This window comes from Cyprinus carpio, chromosome A24 (assembly GCF_018340385.1).
Source record: "Cyprinus carpio isolate SPL01 chromosome A24, ASM1834038v1, whole genome shotgun sequence".
NCBI lineage: Eukaryota > Metazoa > Chordata > Actinopteri > Cypriniformes > Cyprinidae > Cyprinus > Cyprinus carpio.
Genome location: NC_056595.1, coordinates 6073423 through 6099177, shown reverse-complemented (window position 1 = coordinate 6099177; position 25755 = coordinate 6073423). Strand labels below are relative to the sequence as shown.

Here is a 25755-nt window from a genome sequence, read left to right as displayed (position 1 = left end):
AGGAGACCAGGAGTACTAAACCAAGGAATTTCTTCATATCACCAGAATCACACATAGCACAAGGAGTTGACAAACAATACAAGACACTGGACTAAACACAGGAAACACTATTTATACATTGAACAGGATAACAGAAAGACAAGACACACCGGGAATCAATGGAAATTACACAGGGAACGCCTGGGATAAAATCAACATAATCAGCACAGGAACAGGAAACTAACCAAATATGGGCATAGGAAACACATGAGGAGCAAAACACACACAAAACACAGAACCGAGTCTGACAAACAAGGGATTTAAAGTTAAAACACCATAATGAAGGATTTGCTCGATTCAAACAGATTTCCAAGTCGCACCCATTCACTGCAAGTCAAGTTATGCTAAATTTCTCCAAACCTATTCTGATAAAGAAACAAACTCCTAAGTACATTTTCAGCAACATTTAATTTTGGATGAACTGTTTCTATAACATTAATACTTTGTATAGTTCATTAAGGCATGCAATTGGCTTCACAACAAAAATGCACTAGCATTTCATTTTGTATTGAAGCACGTGTCATTGCTGACAAAAAGCAGACATGCAAAACAATTAATCATTAACAGAGAGAAATGCTTATCAATCATTGACCAATATGGAATCTAAAGAGAAATAATAAACTAGCTCTGTTTGGCTTGTTTCATACATAATCTCAGCTGCGCACTTGTGTGCAACTGCTTTTCAGCATCAGATGGAATGCAGAAGCAGGTTTAGACCTGAACTTCCGTGTCAGGCAGGAAGTAAGTGAAGTGAAGTGCCAGTGACTAACATACAAAAGCGCTACAGCTCAGCACCCTGCTGCATGTGGGTTGGGTGGTGTCCACCGTTAAACAGGAAAGAGAGGCATTTTACAGAAAACTTATTTATGACCTCTTCACCTAGTCATTAAAGCTGCCAGAAAAACAAGGTAAGTGATGGTTTTCCTCAGACAAATACTTTTTCCAGTACTAGGTTCAGTGTGTTCTCTATTTTGTTCAAATACTTGTTACAGCTGACAATAATCAAGTAACAAGATGATTTTGTAGTGTTTCTGGTGCCTAAGACTTAAATAAATGTAATTTCAAAGGAGTTAAAAGGCTAGACCAGGATGTTGTATCTATACCTGTATGTTGTACTGAGGATGTGAGTCAGTATATTTGATTATTGTTTAGGGTCCAGACATAAAGATGACATGGGCAGATTTGCTTTTGACCAATGTTGTTTAAACTAGGCAGAAGGCACTGTGGAAAATATCTCAAACTACTGACTCTTCTCTTCTCACTGGATTAATTGTCAATTAAATCATTATATCATAACATTGTTTCACACAGCAAACAGAACAAATAACACCACACCCATATCAGTGTGATATTTGCTAAAACACAGTGTCTAATAGTTTTGGACTATCCACTGAAGTAATCAGAAATACATCTACAAAAATTAATCCAGAAAAAATATTCCACATGCATAAGTTTTAGCCTCAAAGAATACTCTTTTTTTTTGTCTCAGGCTGAACTTATGGTTTAGTGTTTTAAGCATAACAGCGAAAGTATACAAGCACTGTGACAGGAATCACAGAACGGCACACACGCTGAACTAAAACAGTCTCCTGTTTGTTTCTTCATCAAACACACTGTTTTTCTGTCAGGTTACCCCAAAATCAACAGTCTATCTGGGTCTGTAATTACTGTTTTCCTCCGACTGAAGTAACTACTAAGGAATGATAGCATCTCATCTCATGTTATTTTAAAAAGCATTACTGCAGCAACATTATAGCTACTAGGCTACTCAGAGAACTGTGAGAAGGAGCTAAGTTATTATTATTTTTTTTTTACATTAACATTTAACTCTGTGGTAAATGCTAACAAGACTGCAGCCTCAAAAATGACATTTAAAGGTCAACATATTAGGTAAAACGTTTAATAGGAAACCCATTTGACTATTACAGAGTTTTTCCTCAATAAACTGTTAATTTGCTGATTATCAATAGTTAGGTAGTTGTTAAGTATAGGTATAGGGTATGATTATGGGATCTAAAATATGGTCATGCAGAATAAGGCATTACTATGTGCTTTAAATAGTAAATATGCTATAATATACATGCTAATAAGCAACTACTTAGTAGTGGGAATTGGTCCTTAAAATAGTGTTACCAAATATTTAGTCTGTTTGTTTAGGAATCAACTCTTATTGATAGTGTTTGATAAGGCAAGCATCACTAGTACTATTGCATTTAAGGTGATATTTGAACTCCAAAGTCAATTTAGGCATATACTGTAACTAATTTTGTACTTTTCATTCTATACAGATTATGAATTATGACATAGATTGAGCAGATGGTCGAAGAGAGATGTGCTTTGCTATATGCTATATATGTAATATATAAGAGTGTACTTCTTTTTCACAAGGGACACACAGTAAGCTAGTAGGAGTTGTACTTGGGCCAACTATCAGTTAATGAAATGAAATATATCCATCAACACAATTCAGGACTTTGTTACAGTTATCCTGCAAGGTGCAGTAAGACCGGTTTGACTGCAGTATAATTAAATAATGTCCTTGATATTTAATTATATAAAATATAAAACAAATGGAAACACTGAGCTTTCCAGACTTCAAATCCTGCACAGATGCCCTTGCTATGGAATATTATAGTTCCCATAACACTTAACAAAACAAAATCTTTTTTTTTTTCTTGAAGCAGAAAATATACCTTGAAATCGACAGCTAGCACTTCTGACCTTATCACCTCGAACATATCCCCAAACATTTACTCTGACGCAAGGTTTCAACATGACTAATGCTAAGCAATTGCATGTTTTCAGTTTTTGCTGTATTGGTATATCAAATCGTCGATGTAGCATAAATCTAAGACATTTGCTTATATTTTAATGTTTATATATACTGATAATATATTGATGCATATACTTGTCAGTTGTTTGGAAAAAGACAGTGCGTTGTGATAGCTGCATAGAGATAATGAGTGTCATCTGTTTCCTGTTGGAAACTTTGATGCTTTCAACATCTTGTGAGGGGAAATCGCTGTAACCACTTCCCCATGTGTAGCAGCACAGAAACAGCTCTCTTACTGCTTGCACGGCAGTGCTTCATTATACAAGAGCATTGTTTTACTCGCAGGTGCTGGTGGTTCAGACTCTGCCAGTTGAGTCTGACATAAAATAGGCTGAACATGTTTTTGTTGGAGTTTTGCTCATATTGTAATGAAGAATCGCCGGTGTTGTATTGTTGTGTTCAAGTAAAATAAAAAATAAAAGTACAAATGTAATTTTTAACATAATCATTTATTTATAATTATTATTTATTTATTTTAAAAGATTCAATAAAAGAAAAAACTATTGTAGTTCTGATCCTCCCAATATTGCTTTAATCCCTCCCTCAGTGTAAGTCTATGGATTTGCCTGTTTTATCATCCACCAGGAGAAAAACTTTGAAAAGTATGCTTCTTCTCAATAAGCTACATGATTTAAAGGATTCATTTATCTCTATGGCACAAACCATGCGATACAAACCAGACGTCGATGTTTAAAAAGTGATAATGTGCATAAATTCAAAACGGTTGCACAAACAAATTGCTGAATGTGGGAGAAAAAGGAGGAAGTAGGCCACAGTTGGGTATTTTGGTCCAAGATTCACAGACATTGTTTGTCTTTTTCTAGTTGAAATGCAGGCAGCTATAATAATAATCAGAAGTGTAGACCGTTAACAGATCTTAAACTGGCTTATATATTTTAACTGCGAGAAAAGGAAAGTTTAATCTAGAACATGAACTGATTTATAAATTTACAAAAGAACGAGACAAACAACATTAATTTGCATGCAATTCATATTTTCTGTAATATTGTACACTCAGGTAGTACTGAGCATTCATGGACAAGATTCTGCATGTCTTGGCAAAGAATGAGTTATGCAAGCCACATTTTTATCTCTAGCTTCTGTATGGATATTGTGCAAAGTTTAGCTTTGGGTTAGTTTTTTTTTTTACTTGTGCAGAGGTACTCTGCTCTATATAAATAACAAACCCAAACACACATTGCTGTAATCAAAAAAGCACAGAATTTACAGCAGAATTCGAATTTGTCTTATATTTGAAGTTAGCATAATTGATTCTGTTGTTTTCTTGTTTAAGATTCAGTCTAAGATCTTTTGATTTAGTGATGGAATGAGCCTTCCTTTCTCCTGACAAAATGTAAGACTTTTGGGCATAAAATCACTGGTGAATGGATAAGTAACTGGTCTAATGATGTTCATCTGAGAATGCTGACTCACAGCTGTATGTAGAATCAAACATAGTTAGGATGTTTGCATGCATGAGTATTCATGTTATCACGTTTCATAAACACTATGAGCTCATAAGACACATTGGTTTAACACAACGAGGAGAAAGTATGTTGCCATGGGCGATGATGAAAACCTCCAGTTTAGTAGCTATATAAAAAAAACATTTGGTTGCTATTTATTATTTTATTAAGGTGACGTTGTTATAGTTTAATCATATGAACTTGTACTAAGTAAGTAACTATATGTACTTAATATAGGGTTATAGTTAGGGATAGGGTTTGATTTAGGGTTACTTGTAATTATGCATAATTTACCGGTATAACTAAAGTAAGTACATGTAATATGTAACTACATCACCTAAAGTCTTAGCAAATATTTGACTTATCAATTTACCAAACAGAATCCATTATTCCAGAAAGTATTGCATATGGACATAATAATAAATAATAAATGAAATAACACTGAAAATATGTTTGCATTTACATTTAATGATCAGAATACATTTGTTAAAACTAGGCCTGTGTTCACACCTGAAGTTCTGTGTTCTGTTCTCTCTTTGTGTTTTCCGTGCTGCGCTTACATTATTTACAGTCTTAAGCAGAGTTTTTCATAATCCTATTGCATGACTTGTTCTAAAGATGTAAATTCTCATCTTCCAACTATTCCTGTTGCAGATGGATGACATTGATGCCATGTTCAGCGACATGCTGCAGGAGATGGATCTCCTAACGCAGGTATGTTTCCTATGGATGTGTCTCATATCTTCAAGAGGGAAAACCTGTCTCATCTGTGCAATGTATACCTTTATGTGCTTTTATGTATATATATATATATATATATATATATATATTATATATATATATATGTATATATATATATATAGATATATATATATATATATATATATATATATATATATATATATATATATATATATATATATATATATATATTGTATATATATATATATATATGTATATATATATATATATAATATGTATATATATATATATATAGATATATATATATATATATGAAAATAGCTTCATAAATAGTTATATTTAAAAAAAAAAAAGTTCCACAAAATATGGAACAAAAGCAGGAAGCACATATATTAAGATTAATATATTTCACATATGCATGTTAATAAGAGGATAGTTCCTTTGCTGTTTGTTCTGTAGTTAAAACAAAATAGCTTCCATATTTGTCTTTTACATGACTTGTTCCTCATTTGTCATTTTACAGAGTTTGGGAGAAGAAGCAGAGTCTGCACCTTTGCCTAAACCTCCCACCATTCCTGGCCCTCAGGAAATGAATTTTTCCGTTGGTTTTACAGATTTCAATGGTAAACAAAATATTTTATCATATTTTTTTTTTTTACTACATTATTTCAACTAAAAGGTTCGATTCATCAAGTGTTGCTTTTTGAAGGAAATTAGAGATGAATTAACTATAAAATTGCTATAAATTATGTCTGAGGGCCCAAAGCCCAAAGATGCACAGTTGTTTGAAGTGAAGAATGTTTCTCTACAATATGTCTGCAACCAAAGCCTGGATAGCTTACATATTGTCCTCGTTCAGCTCTGAAGTTGTACTCTGATAAGCTAAAAAACTATATCTATCTATCTATCTATCTGTCTATCTATCTATCTATCTGTAGCCCCTTTTACACTGCGATTCCGGCAAATACACGGATAATGTGTCCCGGCATTTGTACCCGGGTCACTAGATTTTGCACTTTCACACTGCCAGTGATTACCCGGAATATGTGTGTGCGTTCACACACAACCCGTAAAGGTCCCGTAAAGACACGTGACATCAGGGTGTGACGTGTAATGTACGAGTCGAAAATGCTAGGCACGTTAACTTTCACTGAAGCTGGTGAACGATCTCAGCTTCAGCGCGGAAAGTGAGGAACTAACTGATCTCTGCTTAGTTACAGTTTGCACATATTTGTTTAATCGCGAACGTTGATCTGCCTTCAAAATACGCTGAAAGAGTCGCGCGATAACGCGCGTCATCACTACAACACGGCATTAGATCTGGCTTTTGTTCACACAGCGCTCGTTCCGGGACTGAACCCGGCAATGTTACTAGGTTCCCCGACCCGGGTTCAATCCCGGAATCAATCCCGGGACGTGTTTGCTTTCACACAGAAGTCGACCCGGCAATGTTCCGGCAATTTGCCGGGTCCGACGTGCAGTGTGAAAGGGGCTTATCTATCTATCTATCTATCTATCTATCTATCTATCTATCTATCTATCTGTGACTGTGTGTGTGTGTGGATGGAATCACACTGAAGGCAGGTGGATGGTTACTCAAATCTTGCTTTACTGTGCCTGGGACAAACAACCAAAAGCTGGTTAGTGTAGGCTACATCAACGCATCAACGTTGCTCAGAAAATCAGCAGCGAGAGATGTGAGGCTCTGCTGGTAATACATTTTTACAAAGTGATCGTGAACATATAGTGGAATAAAATTCAAAATAAAACATGCATTAAAGAAAAAATATAAATCATTGTCTCTATTCTCATTTCTCATCACTTCACATAAATACAGAGAAACTATAACCTTAAGTAACCATCATTTTGCATATTTTTGTATAAATGAAATACAGAAAAAGAAGAACTCAGGCATAAAATGGCGCAGTTACTCAGTTCAGCACGTGCGAGCATATAGCACGTGTTAATGCTAACACTCAATTCGGCTAATATATTTTTACACAGAACATGACAAATGTGAATATAAAACATACCTGGGACAAACAACCAAAAGCTGGTTAGTGTAGGCTACATCAACGCATCAACGTTGCTCAGAAATCTTAAATGAAATCAACAGAGATTCGGAGTTCACAAGCAGGTTAACACATACACACACTCATCACATTTAATCATTGCAAATAACACATTTGACTCGACTGACAGAACCAGGAACTGACAGGCAAATGAAGAAAACTTGTGTGTAGTATTAAAGTGATAAAGTGATATAAAGTGATAAAGTGCTGTCACACAGTTAATTGAGGACTTTTTGAGGCTTTTTTGAAATCTGAACCGCTGCAATTCCTACCAGAAACAACATAATAAAAACACAGCAATACATACCTATATCACTCAGTGGACATTTCTCTTTGAAACTGCGGCGAAACGTGCAGTAAGGTACGTAAAAATGGTGTTGCACAAAAAGTGCACAGAGGTACGTATTTTTATGAGACCAGGTTGAGAATTCAGCACAACACCAGTGAGAATATGGTAGTCTCGTGAGAACCAACGTTTGTTTACAGGAGCAAAGTTTCCATACTTTAGCAAACGAAAACCAGTCTCCTCTTGGCTTACATGAAAATCCTTCAACATTTTTCATTACAAATCTTTGTTTTTTACTTCTAATTCATGACCAGATTTGTTTTGCGCTTTCTGCTGCACTTCCATATTCATCACTTCTCACCAGACCTTAAGCTACATCCAACGTCATCCGCCGGATTGAACTAGAGATTACGGTTTATGAAGTTTACGTTGCAGTCAAACAACTTGTTACACAACATTTCATCACATAAATAATTAAGGTGATAAAAGATATTGATTTAAAGGGTCATATGATGCTTTTTTAAAGATCATTATTTTGTGTGTTTGATGTAACAGAATATGTTGACATGCTTTAATGTTCAAAAAAACATTATTTTTCAAATACTGTACATTATTGTAGGTCTTCTATGCCCCGCCTCTCTCAAATGCGTCGTTTTCTACAAAGTCCCTCCCTCTGACAAGAGCAGTCTGCTCTGATTGGCCAACTGACCCAGTGCATTGTGATTGGCCGAATACAGCAAGCACTCGTTGGAAATGTAACGCCCCTTTCCATAATCGCGGACTTCATCTTTCAAAATAAATGTAAAGACAGTTAATGATGTCCTTAGCTTTACCATCAGTTCAAGCCTGAAAGGGGAACAGAGTCACGGGACAGACACAGTGATGAAGCTTGTATGTATTTGCAGTACACAAGCCACGGACGGTTAAGACAGCTGACTCCCCTGTGATGTGACTCTGTCTCTCTCTCTCACTCTCTCACTCTCTCTCACACACACACACACGACGCATAGATACTATTGGCAAAACTCTGTATTTGAACATTCAATAGCAAATACTTAAACTAATAACAAAACATGCTTACAGAAGCTGATTCAGAAGCACCAGATTGTCGTAGCGAAGTCAGAATTACTTCCTCTCCTAGGTTCACGAAACGGTCATCCATAAAATGCGTTGCTGTTCTGTTGTAAGTAATCTTAAAGATTCCTAAATGCATCAACTTTCGGAAGGCCAAATACAGTGCTTTTGCTTTCGTCTAGATACACACAGCATCTCCCTGACATGGCTGCATCAACACTAACTGTGGTTACTGAAACCACGCCTTCTTTCTTTGAGTAAACATTTGGCATTATGCAAATTTTCCACATAGTGACATAGATATGTGGGGGCGTGTTTGAATGAGCCGTTTTAGGGGGGCGTGGCAGAGTCTTAACTTTGATAAAGAATATCTCTTTGGATTTGAGACTTTAGTCTTTGCAACTTTACAGATCTTCTTCATGCACCAAGAGCTTGTAACACTCCAAAGAGACAGAAAAATTTTAAATTGCATCATATGACCCCTTTAAGACAAAAATGTTTTAAAACCTTACCAGTTTGTTAGTTATCTTATAGTCGCAAAATGGCAGCAGCTGTGTTTGTATGAAATGATAGAGTGAGTCCGCTATACCAGCATGACATAATTGAATAATTGTACACATATTGAATTGAGTTTTAATATTTTATTGGCTAACCAAATGTAAAGCTTCCAAAAAGAAAAACTGTTCCTAGCAAGTGAATAGTGCTGACTTCAGTTTCCCGGATGAGCCTGTGTTATCAGCTTTTACCAGTTGTTATCAGAATGTCGCGGCTGACGAATCAGAATCAAGTATTCCACAGAGCTGTGTAATAAATGTTTTTATCTATTTAACAACGTTACCTACAATAGTGAAAGACAACTTCCCTCATTGATCAAATCTTCCCTCATGTTTTCTTGCGTGGCTGGATGTTGGACTCATGAAAAATAATCACGTTGTTAACATTTACCAAAACTGATTTGCTGAAGTCAAAACACGAACGGTGAAGGGAATTGCCATTATCGCAGTAGCGACCAGCTGTCAGAGGATTCACAAGTCAAACCCTTGTCCAAAAAGAATGATTAATTCTCAGTTTAGAGTTTGTCATTTGTATGGTCTAGGTTAGCCACCTTGCCAACAATCACCATCACCACACATTTTTAAAATCCCCATCCAAACACTTTTCCAAAAAGCCCATTCCCCATCCCCATAATGCATTCTCTATTATACAGAATGCATTAACGCTTTGTACAGTACATACACATTTTTAAATGATACTATAAAAAAACAATAGGCCTATTTGGTTTTCATGCAAATAGTTTCTGAAGATTTTTTCATAAATTGTTTTTTAAACTTTTCAAAAATTTCTTGAATAAAAGATATACAGTGTGACCATACTAAACATCACTGTATGTGTGTGTGTGACAAGGCCAATGCATTAAAACCGTTCAGTTTAATCACCGTTCTATATTAATGTGCTGCTTTAATTGCGTGCACACACACACTACTGGCACACAGATCTTAGATTGCGCTGTGCAAAAAGTAACATTCAGAAGCTCATAAACTTGTTGTAAGTGCTGCCACGCGACTTTTAGTAATCGATACTGAATCGCTACATTATATTTCTCAGCAAGGAGGGGGTAAAATCACTGTTTTTGAAGTAACTAAACTCAGCTTCATTGTTTGTAGAGAGATACAATTTACACACCCCTCTCTCTCTCTCAAAATCAAGTGGCCATATTTGAGAAGAAAATAAAATAAAGTAGTTTGCATCACTGGATATAGCTGTCGGTCATCTAACATTTCTATCGTAAACGTATCAATAAAAGTTGACTAATATTAAGTGATTTGCAGCTTTATCTTACCTCGCACTCTTTAACGTTAAACTGACGCTTTGCGTTCTGCTTCTGTGAACCGTAAACCCAACCTGCTTTGATTTGATTGGCCATCTCAGTCATTTTGACATTGAGGAGCGCTGTTAGACCGCTGCTTTGATCTGAAGTGGCTAGTATGTGCAGCTGTCGTGCGCATGTGTAGACTAGTACAATTTAATTCTCACACTTTTATAGTATTTATAGCTCCTAACAGGCTGTGTGACTATGATAAGTTATTACCTCAAAATGTATGTCAGTATGCAGTTTTCCCTATTGTTCGCCGGCCAGCGATTATCCCTCTGCGTGCCACTGTTGGCACGATTGCCGTAGGTTGCCGACCCCTGGTCTAGGTGGTCATACGCCATATGCCTTTAATATGGGAAATCTCCGTATTAGCCTATACAGAACGGTTGGCAACCCTAGACATATGGGCTGAGAACATCTCATCTGACCGGAGCTCACTGTTGTTCTAATGAAGCTCTTTGTCACCTGTAGCACCTGGCGCTGAGGAGAAGTTGTGGTGTGCGTCTGAAAAGTCTCCCATTTGATGTGGTCATAAAGACGTTCTGCGTCTAAATAAACGCAATTCTTGTCAAGAAAAAAATAGACAGAAGCAGCAGCTGTGTGTAGGCTGGCCAACTGCGTTCATTGTGTTAAATATTTTTAACGTGTTAAACTGTAAAAATTAATTGTATGGTTTAATCCACTAATTTTGACAGCACTGTTATTTTATTTATTTATATGCATACATTTCAGTGAAGACATCTGACTTATCAACTTGTTGCAATGCTGTTGAAATAATGCTGTGCTTTAGGGTTAGCTACAATAAATAACTGTTTGCTCCTAGGATTGGAGGTATGTTCGTAAATTTGTATCTCATTTGTACATTTTCGTACGATTTACTTATGCCCCAACGGTGGGGTTGGGGTGGACCTTCATGTTTATTATTATAATTTTTTTTATTATTATATTTTTTTTTATAAATCTTATGTTTATATCATATTTTACAATTCATATGATAAAGCACACTTAGGTCTTGTCATGAGATCAGGTTGTGATATTTTGTCCCCCCCCCCCCCCCCCCCCCCCCCCCCCGAGAATGTTGTCAACAATGTGACTTTCTTTTTTTTTCTCTCTCTCCACATTGTGACCCTGTGTTCCTCTAAAGCATCCCTACATGATCTGGAAGACAATGACTTGGATGCCTTGATGGCTGACCTGGTGGCAGATATCAGTGCCACTGAGGAAAAGTTTGCCACAGAAAAAGATACATTGAAGGGGTCAGCTCCAGTTGCCCCAATACCCTCACAGCCTCCGAGTAATTTAAGCTTCCCAGGATCGTCTAGCACCTTAAGACAAGCAACTTCCTCCAACTCCATTGCAGCCACACCTCCACCACCCACCTCCAAACCCTCAAAAGTAAGTAGCATTCTGAATGGTCTGCACACCCACAGGCCTCGTGTGGTTAACACATCCTTAGTTGAGGGTTACAGGGTTTATTTTAACACAACCTGGCCAAAACAACAGATGTGAGTGGATATATATTGGAATTTAAGTGCAGCCAACACTGTAAAACTGCAATATGAACCTAATGAATGTCTAGAGTATCCATTTCTACTCAGCATGTAAAAAGCCTAACCATAAAATGTAATTATCCTCATGATTGCAATGTTAGCTCAGCCTGATATTCATTGAGGGTTCTTTTTGTTGTTGTTGTTGTATTTTTATTTCTAGCCCAGTGCTTGGCGGAATGTACAACAGGAGATATCCAGATGGTTTTATAATGTAGATCAGCTCTGTTTCAAAACCTTAAGTGAGGTGCCAACCTAGCAAGCACTTTAAATAATTACATAGGTAGCCTACTTCAGATGAGAAGGCTGTTCAACAAGTTGGGCAGCATAACTGACCCTTCCTGGCGATGTTGTGGGATAGGCTATTGTACACATGTGAAAACATTTGTATATATTTAATGCTAATCACATTACTAGCTTAGAATCCTGCTAACGTTAAGTCTACTTTGTACATTGTGCAGAGCTGCTGTTGGAGCGTTCAAAATGAGCCCATATGAGGTTTTATTTCAGTTAAGACTCTCTGAGACTGCAAAACTAGACAACACAACTCTTGTCATTTTTAGACTCTGTGGAGAGTCAAAATAAAACCTTGCATTTCCCATATGTAGAGCCCTTTAATGTCACATTGACCCCATGAAACCACGATTAAGTTCAGATCACTCCAAAAATCACTGATATATATTGTTATGTCTGTTAGGTAATGATCATTTTGTTTCCCTCAGGAAGAACTAGAGGAACAGATCAAAGCAGATAAAATCAAGCTTGCTTTGGAGAAGCTAAAGGAGGCCAAAGTGAAAAAGGTGAGAGATACAGTTGTTTTAATAATTTTCCCATCTTAAATACACTTGAATGATTTTATTATTCATTGCAGTCAGCCACTGCTCATGATGATTCAAGCTGGCTTTGATTATTCCAAAACAGCTAAAGACTAAGTTTCTAAATCAATTTATCAAGAATGTGAGTCATTTAACTGCAAAAATATAGGTCTTTTTCATGGCATCATTCAATGTTGTGGGGTAGAAATTGTATATGCATTTTTCAAAGTCTCCCTTTCAGACACAAAATTTATGGGAAGAGAATATTTAAACAAAACATGCAACATTTCTGCATAAAATTTTCATTAGTCAATTTACTGGCATTTGTACCATTATTTAATGCCCTTTAAGCATGTCTTGTAATGCTCCTGCATCTGTGTTCTTTAATTTGTGCATTGCTGTTAGATCAACCACAGAACTTTCTACTCCCATCAGCGTTCATGAGATGCATTTTCACACTAATTTGCCCTGTTTAGTAACTCTGGCTCTTGAAGTGAGATCAGCTACTTCTTAGATGTTTCTCCAGAGATCCATCTTCTTGACTTGGACTCAACTCTCTTCAGTTCTCGGTTAACTTGGTTTCAACTCTTCTCAGGTCTCTGTATTTACTCAAACTGAGAGACCATTTTGAAAGCTCAGGAAACCTTTGCAGGTGTTTTGAGTTGATTAGCTGATTGGCATGTCACCATATCCTAATTTGTTGAGATGAATTGGTGGGTTTTTGTTAAATGTGAGCCAAAATCATCACAATTAAAAGAACCAAAGACTTAAACTACTTCAGTCTGTGTGCATTGAATTTATTTAATACATGAGTTTCACAATTTGAGTTGAATTACTGAAATAAATGAACTTTTCCATGACATTGTAATTTATTGAGATGCACCTGTATTTAATTAGTCTGGTTATAGGTTACATGACCCACACTTAATGTCTCAACTGAGTGATCTAAAGTAGGCTACTCAAAGTGGTTCACCGAGAACAGAAGTTGCAACAATAACTGAACAATGTGGTCTGTACAAACCATGACTCCAATCAAAATGAGACGGTTGTGAATGCTCTAAGCTACACTTTTAGCATGGCTGTTGATATGTCCCTGTTCAGTTCACATGCCTTTGCAGAGCCAGTAGTTCCCTTAAATTTATTGTCATTTATCCTTCCCATCTGTTTCACTTAAAATGTATCCTTCTATAAGACATTTATATCTATGTCTTCCAAACATCTGTGCATAGACCTGGTTGAAAAGACCAGCATGCCTTTTCACCAGCATGTGCTTATGCTGGTGTACCCATCAGGCTCCTTAAACTATTTAGATTTCAACTATAGTTTTGTTTAGCCAGAAGTTCCATTTGGTCCACTTTGCAGAATATTCTGGCCAAGAACCACTCCCTTAAACGGGATGAAACCATCTGACCAACATATAAAGCATCAGATCAGTTTTTGTTTTACAGTCTTTTTGGGCATGCAAAGATTTTGTCGCACAGATGTCAATAAACTATGCCATAATTCCATGAAAAGCAGATGCCAATCACTACAAACTAACAAACATGCGTTAATTGAGGTTAACCTTGTTATTTATGGTTTGTTGTGATAGCTGGTTGTAAAAGTGGAGATTATGGATGGCAGCTCAAAGACTCTGATGGTGGATGAGAGACAAACAGTCAGAGATGTGATAGACAACCTGTTTGAGAAGACCCACTGTGACTGCAATGTGGATTGGTCTGTGTGCGAGACCAACCCTGACTTACAGACTGGTGAGTATCATCCATGTACACACATACACACCATTCAGTTGTCATCAGCTATATAAGGCTGGATTTTGCAAAGATGATGAAGTGTGTTTTTACTGGTGCGCTGACAGCCAGGCTCCAGTGAGCTCACAGAACAGAACTGACATACAGTACAATACCACTATAAACATTCACTCTCATACAGCAAACGACAGGTGGGTTTAATGTACTGCCCTAGACACCATCACTCATCCTCCTTATCATGAGGAAATACAGACCTTGTGATTGAAATCCCCAATTTCTCTTTCTCTGTCTGCTGTGAGGCTTCATCTAGAGCCATTACCGGATGTTTGCTTTCTGACTGCCAAATTTTAGATGAATAGTCTGGATGTATTTTGTCATTCCATTTGTTCTCATCCTTAGAGAAAAAGAAGTGCACATAATTGTATAGAATGTACACTAAACCTAAAAGTATATTTAAAAACAAAAACGGAGAAGAAGTGTATTATTAATTAAATAAAAATGCCACTTAAGTGCTCCTAGTGCAGTTTTCACAAGATTAAAGAACACATGGAACACATGGAATGGTGGAAACCAACTATTATAGTTTAACAGTTGGCACTTGACCACTTTGTTGTCAAAAGTATCTGTCTCTCATGCCGCCTTTTACTGGCATCTCTCACTGAAAATGAGCTGTAAATGCAATGTAGGCAAAAGTACACAAGGTACAGGAACTCACCAGGGTTAGAAACAGAGTCAAAGTTTAACTGTTAAAGATCTTTGTTACACCCAGGTTAATTTTAGAGAAGCGTCATCCTCGCCTGATGAGTGCTGAGTGACTTATTATCATGAGGGAAAAGGTCTGATGAAGGGACATCTAAACAGCTCTGAAACATAGGCACAGTATATTTACATACTCTATTTTTGTTTCTTGCTGTCCACATATACAGCTCATCTCTCCCGTCTATTAGTGTGCTCTCATCACACACAGTAAATCACACATATGCTCAGGGAAAATACCTTCCCTTTATTGCCTGTGAAGCAGACTCACACCATCAGTTTAATTCTAGTAACCACACCAAACATCAGACCACCCAGAAGATCTCTTCATTCCAGTTTTTAATCAGTATATGTGGTCTTTAACTAAGAATCTGAGAGGTTGCAAACAGCATAGTACATGTCTGGGTTGGCACTGATGCAATGGGAGGTGCATACAGTAAAAATCTGGCATTTGGTTAATGAGTTTAATATGTTTTGCTGCTTATTGATAGTAAGTAAGGTAGTTGTTTGTAGTAGTTATGTTTAGGTTTTGAGTAGGGTTAAGGGATCTAGAATAAGGAATTAATATGCGCTTTATAAGTACTAATAAACAGCCAATATGTTGCTAAAATGCATGCTAATAAGCAGCTAGTTAATGTTCCCTAATCTAAAGTGTTATTTCTCAAGTTATTTTGGTTAAGTTATTTAAATATATAAAAATTGTGTTAATACTTGCAGGAGATCTTTCAGCTTCAATCCAAAAAACAAGCTAAAGTCATGTTAACAGTTGAAAAACATCATCTTTTGATGCTAACAGTGGTACTGATACTTTCTGCTCCACTCTTTTATCTTGTTTAGACACTGTTTGCCCCTTGTCTTCCAGGCCAGCCCGTACCACCCCTTCTGCCCCTTGGTTATCTGATGTTCTACGCGAACATCATTCTAAGCTTAGAGCTGCTAAAAGGGTGTGGCGCAAATCCAAAAATACTACTGACCTTAATGTGTATCAGTCACTCCTCTCTTCCTTCTCTGCTAATGTCTCCACTGCTAAAAGGACATACAACCATAACAAAATTAACAATTCGTCTAACTCTCGCATGCTTTTTAAAACATTTTCTTGCTCCTTTGTCCTCCTCCTCCCCCTCCTGCATCAACTCTAATAGCTGACAACTTTGCCACATTTTTCATTAATAAAATTACAAACATCAGTGCACAATTTTTCACACCACAATCCGTCAAGCACATATTACCAGCAAACATACACTCATTCACATCCTTCTCTTCACTCTCTGAGGCAGAAGTCTCCATACTCATCCTTTTTAATCATCCTACTACTTGTCCGCTTGATCCTATTCCATCTCATCTCCTTCAAGCCACTTCTCCTGCAGTTGTACCTGCACTCACTCACATCATTAACATAACCCTCTACACTTATGTTTTTTCCCTCAACATTTAGACAGGCTCGTATAACTCCACTACTTAAGAAACCCACCCTTAACCCATCTCTTTTAGAGAACTACAGACCAGTTTCCCTTCTTCCTTTCATTGCAAAAACACTTGAACAAGCTGTGTTCAACCAAGTCTCTGCCTTTCTCACACAGAACAACCTCCTTGACAGCAACCAATCTGGCTTCAAATGTGGACATTCAACTGAGACTGCCTTGCTCTCAGAGATTTTGAAGCCCTAAGACTGGCAAGAGCGGAATCCAAATCTTCAATACTTATCTTGCTTGATCTATCCGCTGCTTTTGACATGGTTAACCACCAGATCCTTCTGTCAACCCTACTGGCAAAGGGCATCTCAGGAACCGCACTCCAGTGGTTTGAGTCTTACCTATCAGATACCGTCCTTCAAAGTATCTTGGAGAGGTGAGGTGTCCAAGTCGCAACATCTAACTACTGGGGTGCCTCGGGGCTCAGTTCTTGAACCACTTCTCTTCTCTGTCTACACAACATCATTAGGTTCTGTCATTCAGAAACATGGCTTTTCATACCATTGTTATGCTGATGACACTCAACTCTACCTCTCATTCCATCCTGATGATCCATCGGTAGCTGCTCGCATCTCAGCTTGTCTAACAGACATTTCTTGCTGGGTGAAGGACCATCACCTTCAACTCAACCTTGTCAAGACAGAACTGCTTGTGGTTCAAGCAAACCCATCGTTTCATCACAATTTCACCATCAAGTTAGGCACATCAACCATAACTCCTTCAAAAACAGCCATAAACCTTGGAGTTATGATTGATGATCAGCTAACTTTCTCAGACCACATTGCTAAAACTGTCCGCTCCTGCAGATTTGCTTTATTCAACATTAAGAAGATCAGGCCCTTTCTTTCAGAACATGCTGCACAACTCCTTGTTCAAGCTCTTGTTCTGTCCAGGCTAGACTATTGCAATGCTCTCTTGGCAGGTCTTCCAGCCAGTTCTATCAAACCTTTACAATTAATCCAGAACGCGGCAGCACGATTAATTTTTAATGAGCCAGAAAAGAACACACGTCACACATCTGTTTATCAATTTGCATTGGCTACCAATAGCTGCTCGCATAAAATTCAAGGCATTAATATTTGCTTACAAAACCACCACTGGCTTTGCACCCCCTTTACCTAAATTCATTACTTCAGACTTATGTGCCCTCTAGAAGCTTGTGTTCTGCAAGTGAACATCGCTTGATTGTTGAAACAAAGAATGTGTAGTCTCATTAAGTACACTTACAGTAAGTGACCTCTTATTTCATTAATATTTTATCTGCAAGCACATATTTAATATAGCACAAAGTCACTTTTACGGACTTTTAAATTAAATGTTCCCATCTTCAAAAATCGGCTAAAAACACATCTCTTCCATCTTTATTTGACCCTCTAACTTTAGCACTCACTATTCTAACTCTATTCTTAATATATATATATATATATATATATATATATATATATATATATATATATATATATATATATATATATATATAAACTAGCTTCCAAATATTTTTGTATTCTATCTGTTTTCTTTTAATTTATTATATAATTAACAAAAGCAAAAAAAGACCTCTAACACTAGCTTGCTCTATTCTTTTTCTATTCTATCTGTTTTCTTTTTATTTATTATATTTTTTAAAAGCCCTTGCTACATCTACTGGGTTAAGCTAACTGAGACTTGTTATAGCACTTGTATATCAGTGCTCTTTTGTTGATTTTGATTACTTCCATTGTCCTCATTTGTACTGTAAGTCGCTTTGGATAAAAACGTCTGCTAAATGACTAAATGTAAATGTAATGTTAAAAGAAAACAGCTTACATCAGTTACTTTCAGAGGAAGTTCTGCCCTATATTTGAGTTTGCTGTTTACTTTCAAGCTTATTAGTCTGTTCATTTTATAGTGCATCCGGGCAGATATTACAGGCAGCCAAGACCAAGTCCTGTCTATTTGAATGTGAAAATTCAGCAAATCAGCAACAAAATGTGTGTGTGTGTGTGTGTGTGTGTGTGTGTGTGTGTGTGTGTGTGTGTGTGTGTGTGTGTGTATTAATTAATGTATTAATGTGCAGGCAATTAAAGTTAACATTCTTTTCCATCCATGCTTGTAGCTGATAAAGCTGCAAGGTAAACCCAAGATCATGGTTTATGTATTTATTTATAGTAATATTTTAAGTTGCTGTGAATAAGAGTGTCTGTTAAACGAATCTTTACACCACCTGTGCATAAGTTTAAGAGGGCAATATCGACTATCAATATTTAGTTATAAAAAGGAGAATTTGGTACGGACAAAAATGATGACATTTGAATTGATTTTGAACTTTCCACAGAACGAGGGTTTGAGGACCATGAGAACCTAGTGGAGCCTCTTTCTACATGGACAAGGGACACTGAAAACAAAGTCATTATAAAAAAGAAAAAAGACAAGTATGAAGTGTTCAGGAACCCTCAGGCAAGTGTTTGAACAGCTATTTGTGCTTCTTGATGATACAAATTAAATTACTGATAAATAGCTTGCACCAGTTCTCACTATTAACTAGTTGCTTATTACTAGCATATTGGCTGTTCATTGGCACATATTAATGCCTTATCTTGCAGGATTCTACATCCTTTACTCTTACCCCATACCTAAACTTAACTACTACTTTACTAACTATTAATAAACAGCAAATTAGGAGTTTACTGAGGGAAAAGCTGTAGTTAATAGTGAGAATTGATCCCGAAACTAAAGTGTGACCAATAAAAAAACCTAATAGAAAAGCTCTAAAAATAATAGATAGTTTTCCCTTAAAGTATTTCCTTTGCTTATAAGAACTGTGACAGTTCTAACACTAAAACGATTCACTAACTTCTCTATTTCACGTGTCCTGTAAGTTCGGTGAAAATGGAACAGAAATTGGAAAAACAGTTAATCTCAGCACATTGACAGTTTTCTCTAATGGTAGAAGAAGTGTCCATTTGTGTAAAAGGAACTGTATTTAAAGTAGCCTCATGACAAACAAGAATACTTGACAATTAATTCCTGAAATTTTGCTGAATTTGAATTTCTTTTACAGAATTTTTACATGTGGAAAAAGGATAAGAAATCTCTAAAGGACATGAAAGAAAAAGACAAAGAACAACTTCTGGAGGTGAGTCTGGCTTTAACTTTGATATAATTTAGACACTTCATCTAAAGATAAAGATCAAGACATTCATCAAAAGAAACGTAATGGTGTCATATTTAACATCATAATGGAACCCTCTTGATCAAGTAATGGAGGTCTAAACAAGTCTGACCCAACTCATGTCATTACAATGTGTGTTCTGCAGAATTTTATATGGAATGACATGAGTGTAAGCGAATGAAGAAAAACTCCATGTCTGGTTCTGTATGTCTGTAGGAGAACTTCTGTGGAGCCTCCGTCATTGTGCCTGACCTGGAGGGCATTCTGTATCTGAAGGAGGATGGTAAAAAATCCTGGAAACAGCGCTACTTCCTGCTGCGGGCCTCCGGATTGTATTACTCACCCAAAGGCAAGACAAAGGTCAGCTCAAGCAATCCAGACAGTAAAACATACAGTGTATTTTGACCAGACACGAAGTTCAGACAAATCCTCACTCATTAAACTCAATGTACATCGGGTTGCTATACAGACCAAATAACAACTGGCTTGGTGAAAATGACAAGCAACTAGATTTTTGGTGAGTAATGGGTTTCACTTTGTCATTATCAGGCTTCACGGGATCTTGTGTGCTTGGTGCAGTTTGACAATGTGAACGTCTACTACTGCAAAGAATACAGAATCAAATACAAAGCACCAACAGACCACTGCTTCATCCTTAAGGTACGATTTCACCCCACCCTTGTGAAAAAGAAGCACACTTCATTGAATTGAATGTGCATTTGTAATGTATGTGGAATCTTAAACTTACACACGGAGACACACACACACACACACACACACACACACACACACACACACACACACATATATATATATATATATATATAAATAATATAATAAATATATAATATATTATCCAATATAATAATAATAATATATTAAATCTGTGCTTGCAGATAATATGTTAATGAAATAAGAGGACACTTACTGTAAGTGTACTTAATGAGTACACATTCTGTTTCAACAATCTTTTGTTGTGCTTTAAAGTACACTTATTTTCATGTGTTGACTAATATACTAAAGCACATGTAAAGTACTTGACAATAAATCTAAATCTATATAGATCTAGATCTATAGATCTAACTGCAGTGTTATTTGATATTACATTTAATGTTAATGTTAAATGAACTAAAATGCAACATTATCATTGATGTAAATACAAATAAATTTAAATACATAATACAAATACAAATATATTTAAATGTGATACAACATAAAAGTTTGAATAGAAATGAGATTAAAGTGTATTTTAGTTTAAGTTAGCACATTCAGCATTAAACTTCCAGATTATAAGACAACGGAACTATGCAGGTCCATATAAGGATATACTTGCGTCCTACTTAAGTGGGTAAAAGGACTGGTGCAATGTGGTGCAATGGTGTGACCAGGTCACAGGCTTGAAGATAACCTTACTGCAACCCTTCAAAATGCTCCACTGCTCCAAAATAACATCCCCAAATTAAATTCCTATTTAATTACTATTGTAGTAAAAATGCCAGACCTCGTCCCTGGCCATGTGTTAAGGAGCAACCTAAGCTTTTAAAGTAATGTGCCATAATAACAGAGTCCTTAGGTACTAACGGCAGTAGGGCATTAATCTGCTATTTACGCACCATAAATCTGCTTGGGTCTCTTTTATATGTATCCAATAAAAGACCACTACTCAAACTGGTAGGTGTAACTCCCAAATCCTTGGCTGCTAAACACAAACTGTACAATAATTATTTCAAGGTGTGTGGCTCCTCTGTCTGTTGATTTAATGTATAATAATTAGCCAAATGAGTACCCCCAAAGATAAAAGCCAATGTGTCGTATTTGAACTCCTAGAATGCAGGAAGTGGTTGGGGAAGCATCTTTTCTTGTTTAGAGCAGACATTAGCTGTAGCAACACAAAACATAAAGGGATGGGGGTTTGAAGTTTCATGGAAGATGAATATTCTTTAGGTAGCAAGACAAGTAGCTAAATTTAAGAGATAGTATAGTATTTTGTATTTTTTTCAGTCTACACTGCTACATTTTCTGCAGTTCTCCTAAGAAAATGTATAAGTGGTGAAAGTGTAAATATTGGGTTATTGTTCTACTAATTTAAAACGAGGCATGGAGAGACTATCAGTGGCTAAAGATTCTTGATGTACAAAGTAACAATAACTTCTCTATTGAATAAAAAATCCATTTTTACCAACATCAATCCACAGGAGACAAAAGACCTTATATGATTAAACCAGGTCCACTGACATGCTAAACTGTTGCTAAGAAAGCAACACAAATCATCAAACTGATTTGTAATACTTTCCGAGGGCGTTCCAGGCTTTGTCTAATTTAGGATCATCTGTGTTTTATGTTAGTCAAGCAACTGAGAAATAAAATGCAATACATGAACTAAATTTAAAGATAAACCTAGCAACTCAGACTATACTCCAATAGAAAAAGGATGTGCATTCTTGCACAATTTATAAAATAATTCCACATAATGAAGCAAATTGTTTCTGTCCCTTTCAGCAATACTTAGGACTAATGTTAAAGTTTTGCGTTAGAGTGGAGCGGGCAATGAAAATTGTGATTTTAGTCTGCCATCTGCTGTATTTGCTTTGAAACTGCAGCTCAATAACATCAGTAAGCAACCCCTAATGTTTATATTGCCAACTATCTATTTGGGAGAAAGACTAATATGAGCAAAACTTAAAAAAATTGTTGTTACCCAGCCTAAGAAAAAAACAACAAAGCATTTTTAGGAAAATTTACAATGAGACCAGAGTTTCTTTCCAACCTGTATCAGCAAACCTGGCCTGTGACTTTTCAAGTGATTCTGAAAACCTTGATTAGTTGGTTCAGGTGTGTTTGATTAGGTTTGGAGCTGAACTCTGCGGGAAAGTTGGTCCCCAGGAGCAGGGTTGAAGACCTATGTAAAAGGGAATATAACCAGATGAAGTGTTAATAGGTATCTTGGACTTCTCAGATGTTTATATCAATGCACATAGTTGTTGATATTTTTTTCCCTGTGATCTGTTTTTCAGCATTCTCAGATTCAAAAAGAATCACAATACATCAGGTATCTGTGCTGTGATGATGAGTGGACCATGACTCTGTGGGTGACTGGGATACGTATTGCAAAGGTGAGCAGAAAAACCAAAACACAGAGCAAACTTTTTTTTTTTTCCAAATATTTATAAAGTTGATACTAATAAATGCAAAGAAGACATGAAGCATTAGCATTAGAAACTGTAGTTTACAATGAAAATACATTGTACATTGTAAACTATAGCTGTGTTGTGTTCGGTTCTATTGTAAGCTGTCTAATTTGCCTTAGGTATTAAAGGTATAGTTCAACCAAAAACTCAAATTTTGTCATCATTTACTCAACCTCAAAGAGTTCCAAAACTGTATGAGTTTCTAGTTCACCAACAATCATCATATTATATTATTTTGTGGTCAACACAAGAAAGAAACTCATACAGGTTTAGAACATCTTGAAGGTGAGTAAAAATGAGATTTTTTTTTTTTTTTTTTTTTTTTTTTTTTTTGATGAACCCCCCTAAGACCTTTAAATTCTTTTACCTTAATTAATGGTCATGTTTTGTCATGATTTCCTTCATAGTATGGTAAGCAGTTATATGACAACTACAAGGCTGCTGTGAGAAAGGCTGCAGGCTCTGCAACTTGGGCTAGCCGCAGTATCCAGGCCTCCTCCAGCGCATCGACACCCTCCCCTACACCTAAAGGTAGAGACTCAATAGATCAATAGATCATCATAAAAGGCATTATGGATCTTGCTATATCAACATATTAAATGATTTTGGGGACATTTTGTAAAGTTTGTATTTATCTTTCAGTCAGAGCTGCAAATGGACATGCTCCTCAGCCTGCAGTGGAGACCAAGGTACTTCTCAATCAATCAGCTTTTTTTGCAAATTACGTGGCCTGTTGAGGACAGATTTGCTATTTTCTGAACAATCAAATACATTTTTTCATCTGCCAAAAAAAAAAAAAAAAATGAGATAAAAACCCATAACACTGTAGCAACCTCATAGCAATGGCCTGGCATCCATATACTGTAGCAACACATTAAAACAAACAAGATCACTGTTGCAGCCACCAAGTCCTAGAAATGGTCTGCAACACCCTTGCAACGATCCAGTACACAATAAACTGCATAGAAACCACCAGGAACACCCTTGCTACCACAAAAAAATATGCAAATAGCCACAGCTGCCACTTAGAAGTGTCCTAGCATACATCCAGAACAATGTAGAAATCGCCACCCAGAACACCCCACAAAACATCTTAAATCATCCTAGCAGCCACCTATAACATCATTTCAACCACATATTGTAACATTGCACCCGCAACCACTTACAAGACCCTACAGTAGCAACAACTTTTGCAACTTAAGGCACTCTGTGCACTCTTCTTCAGAAAATCTAATATAGCCTGGTGAAAAAGAATTACAATTTAGCATACTTTTAAAAGGAGTCCTTATTACAAATATATACAATTGTATTATAGTTTAGATTTATATTAAATGCAATTAGCTGAACTTTAGTGCTTTTTTGATGCACTTAAGTGGGACTTGAGTTTAGTGTCTTTTTATTTCTATTGTCTTAAACAAAAATTCATACTGAAACGTGTATGTCACATATTTAAATATATCTGTAATTACACATTTGTAATGAAGTTGCAATATATTACATTCAAAATATATTAACACTACAGTTCAAATTTAAACAAGTGCTTTAGTATGTTAGTCAACAAAACAAAATAAGTATACTTCTTTTAAGCTCTTCAATGGATTAAAATATGATTAAAATGATTAATTTGACATTTTCACAAAGTGCACTTTTTAAGTGTACTTAAGTGTTTTAAGATACAGTCATGAAAGTACTTTTAGTCTTAAGTGACCTTTTATTTCATTAATATTATATTTTCTGCACGTACAGATAAAACATACTTTTAAGATTTGAAGAACACTGCAAGTGCACATTCAATACAACTAAGCACACTGCTTTTTCAAGAGGCTATATATACTTCCTTGAGAGCTGTTTTAATCTTCTCGTAATGTCACAATGTTTTTGGAGTTCATCTGAATGTTATTTTTGGTTTGTTTTTGAAGGGTTCTAGCAACCAAACATCTTTTCCACCACCTCCGGCTTCAATGGAAACCCTGCCTCCTCCACCACCTGACCCCATGTTGCCTCCTCCTCCCCCTGCTCCTCCCAGCACAAACAAAGTCAACCAGTTTCCTCCACCTCCTCAGTTCCCACAATCCTCCTTCCCACCTCCACCCATGGATGACCTGCCTCCTCCTCCACCACCTCCTCCAGAAGACTCAGAGCTGCCCCCTGACTTCCTGCCTCCACCACCACCTATTTTTTCATCTTGCGGGGGAGAAGCACTCCCTCCACCACCTCCAGACCCCATTGCCTCTCTTCCACCTCCGCCTGCTCTCCAAAACTTTGCATCTGCAGGTGGAGCACCGCCGCCACCCCCACCCCCACCTCCCCCACCAGCTCCTGCACCGGCTGCCAGCAAACCTGCCGGCTCCGTCAGAAAAGTGGCTCCACCTCCCCCAAAGAGGACTACACCTCAACTAGCGGCGCCATCAGGTGGCGACTTAATGTCAGAACTGATGACAGCAATGCAGAAAAAGCGTACTCAATAACTTGAAGACAGATAGAGCTAATTGACATGTTTTTATAGTTGGACTGAGGAACTGACCGCCAAAACAGTTTTTGGTGTGACATTAGGACACACATGATTCTTTTATTCTTTTGTTGTTTAAAATGTTTTGTATTACACCACGAAACAAAAAAAGATTTGTAAATATGTTCTTTTGCAATCAATTAGATACTGTATTTACAATACATATGCCATATCATCATTGCTAATGAAATGTCAATAAATAAGGATTTGCAAAGTTAATT

At 36.7% G+C, this 25755-nt stretch overlaps 1 protein-coding gene across 1 annotated transcript; it reads left to right on the top strand.

The window, feature by feature from the left end:
• Positions 1-697: 697 nt before the first annotated feature.
• On the top strand, positions 698-25753 carry LOC109084243 (amyloid beta A4 precursor protein-binding family B member 1-interacting protein). Its single transcript, XM_042714103.1, has 14 exons — positions 698-947; positions 4993-5052; positions 5564-5663; positions 11490-11740; positions 12615-12692; positions 14299-14458; positions 19001-19122; positions 19727-19801; positions 20054-20197; positions 20387-20497; positions 22852-22950; positions 23433-23556; positions 23668-23714; positions 24945-25753. The coding sequence occupies exons 2-14, from the start codon at positions 4993-4995 to the stop codon at positions 25491-25493; spliced, it is 1920 nt and encodes a 639-aa protein (XP_042570037.1). The 5' UTR covers positions 698-947; the 3' UTR covers positions 25494-25753.
• The last annotated feature ends 2 nt before the right edge of the window (positions 25754-25755 follow it).

Excerpts from the sequence above, each read along its gene's own strand:
- LOC109084243 (XM_042714103.1), top strand. The coding sequence starts at position 4,993 with ATGGATGACATTGATGCCATGTTCAGCGACATGCTGCAGGAGATGGAT. Across the intron at positions 5,664-11,489 it reads TGGTTTTACAGATTTCAATG|CATCCCTACATGATCTGGAA; the intron begins GTAAACAAAATA and ends GTTCCTCTAAAG. Across the intron at positions 11,741-12,614 it reads CCACCTCCAAACCCTCAAAA|GAAGAACTAGAGGAACAGAT; the intron begins GTAAGTAGCATT and ends TGTTTCCCTCAG.